The sequence below is a fragment of the Elephantulus edwardii genome, unplaced genomic scaffold (assembly GCF_000299155.1).
Source record: "Elephantulus edwardii isolate Elephantulus edwardi_28Jun2011 unplaced genomic scaffold, EleEdw1.0 scaffold00065, whole genome shotgun sequence".
Classification (NCBI taxonomy): Eukaryota; Metazoa; Chordata; class Mammalia; order Macroscelidea; family Macroscelididae; genus Elephantulus; species Elephantulus edwardii.
In genome coordinates, this window is record NW_006399815.1 from 10,071,420 (window position 1) to 10,072,841 (window position 1,422).

The 1,422-nt window shown below is 35.3% G+C and overlaps 1 protein-coding gene across 1 annotated transcript in view; it reads left to right on the forward strand.

Moving 5' to 3' along the window:
- The window catches only part of GXYLT1 (glucoside xylosyltransferase 1), an 89,827-nt gene extending 89,174 nt beyond the window's left edge, over positions 1 to 653 (forward strand). The window contains 1 exon segment of the mRNA XM_006888234.1: positions 492 to 653. Coding sequence (XP_006888296.1) covers positions 492 to 653 — 162 coding nt within the window.
- The last annotated feature ends 769 nt before the right edge of the window (positions 654 to 1,422 follow it).

Here is a 1,422-nt window from a genome sequence, read left to right on the forward strand (position 1 = left end):
CCGTCAAATCAGATCTGACTGGTACAGGAGGATATTGCGCCTCCTTCTCCGGCAGAGCATCTGGTGGATTCGAACCGTGTTCCTCTGGGATTGCAGTGCAGCTTCTTGCCACTAGGCCACCAGAGCTCCCTGAAGACTACCTTTTAAAAACCAAAATAACCAGTCTTTTATTACTTTATCTCAGATATAGTCAGAACTCTGAGTCATCTCTCACCATTCTCACTAGGATGCCTCTCCCTTCAGTGCCTTGTTCCCTTAGCCTGGACTGCCTATTCCCTAGACTCTTCCCTGAAAAGGTTTTCCTGGATCCCCAGGGATTTTTACCATAGCGTTCTCCCTTTTCTTCTGTGAGATCACCAAAATATTTTTAAAGCACATATATTTGTGAAGATTTTAATGGAGATTGTGAACAATAATTTGACTAAAGAAATTGGGAAATACCCAAATTAAATTTGTATATATTTTATTGTCTTTTTGTTCTCTTTCTCTAGTGTTCTTTTGAAGATGGCAAGCTTCATTCTTTATTAAAACCTTTAGAACTGGAACTACAAAAGACAGTGCATACATACTGTGGAAAAATCTACAAAATATTTATCAAACAGCTAGTGAAAAGTGTAAAAGACCATTATGACAGACCACCAAAGAAAAGTTGACTGCTAAATCAACAGAATTAGGAGAAAGAGGATCTATCAAAGGATACATGTGAATGGATAGTCTTGGACAAAGTGTTCAAGGACTTAGTGATCCATTTTGAGAATAATTTTTTCCCTGATGGGTTTAAAAACACAGTATGTTCATACATTGAAGAAGAAGTTATATTGGACCTCAATAAGGAGAAATTTTTGATCTCTGGTATTTTGTAGCGTTATTTGCTATCATTCCAATGTCATTGAAAAATTATGGAATAGTTGTAGTCTACAGACTTCTATTGGCTGTTATTCTCAAGTGAGAACAGTATGGGTATATGGATGGAGAAAATGTACCTCATACGCAATGAAAACACTCAAACTGTGAGTATAGCAATAATTTTTTGTCAGCACTAACCTCACTTTAAATGTGTGAGAATAAACTTGTTTACAGGAGCAGAAAAGATTCTGTTTCTAAAGAAATGTGATGTAACCGAGATAACCATTGACAATCTATGTGTGCCTTTATACATTTCATCTCTGTTTTGAAATATTTTTGTGACAATCGTGTTTGAAACTATGTATAGATTGTGAGCTGCATGCTTAAACCATCTGTGTAAGAAGAGTAGAGAACAGTGAAACTTTAGTGTTTTAGTCATTGGGTTTTGTTTGTGTATGTATTTGTGAAATGAAGTGTCTTATTTTCATTTTATATATGCTGAACTGTCTTGCCAAAACACATCTAAGATTGTTACCCATATTTTTGAAGACTTTATCATTTTAATGACAAAAATTC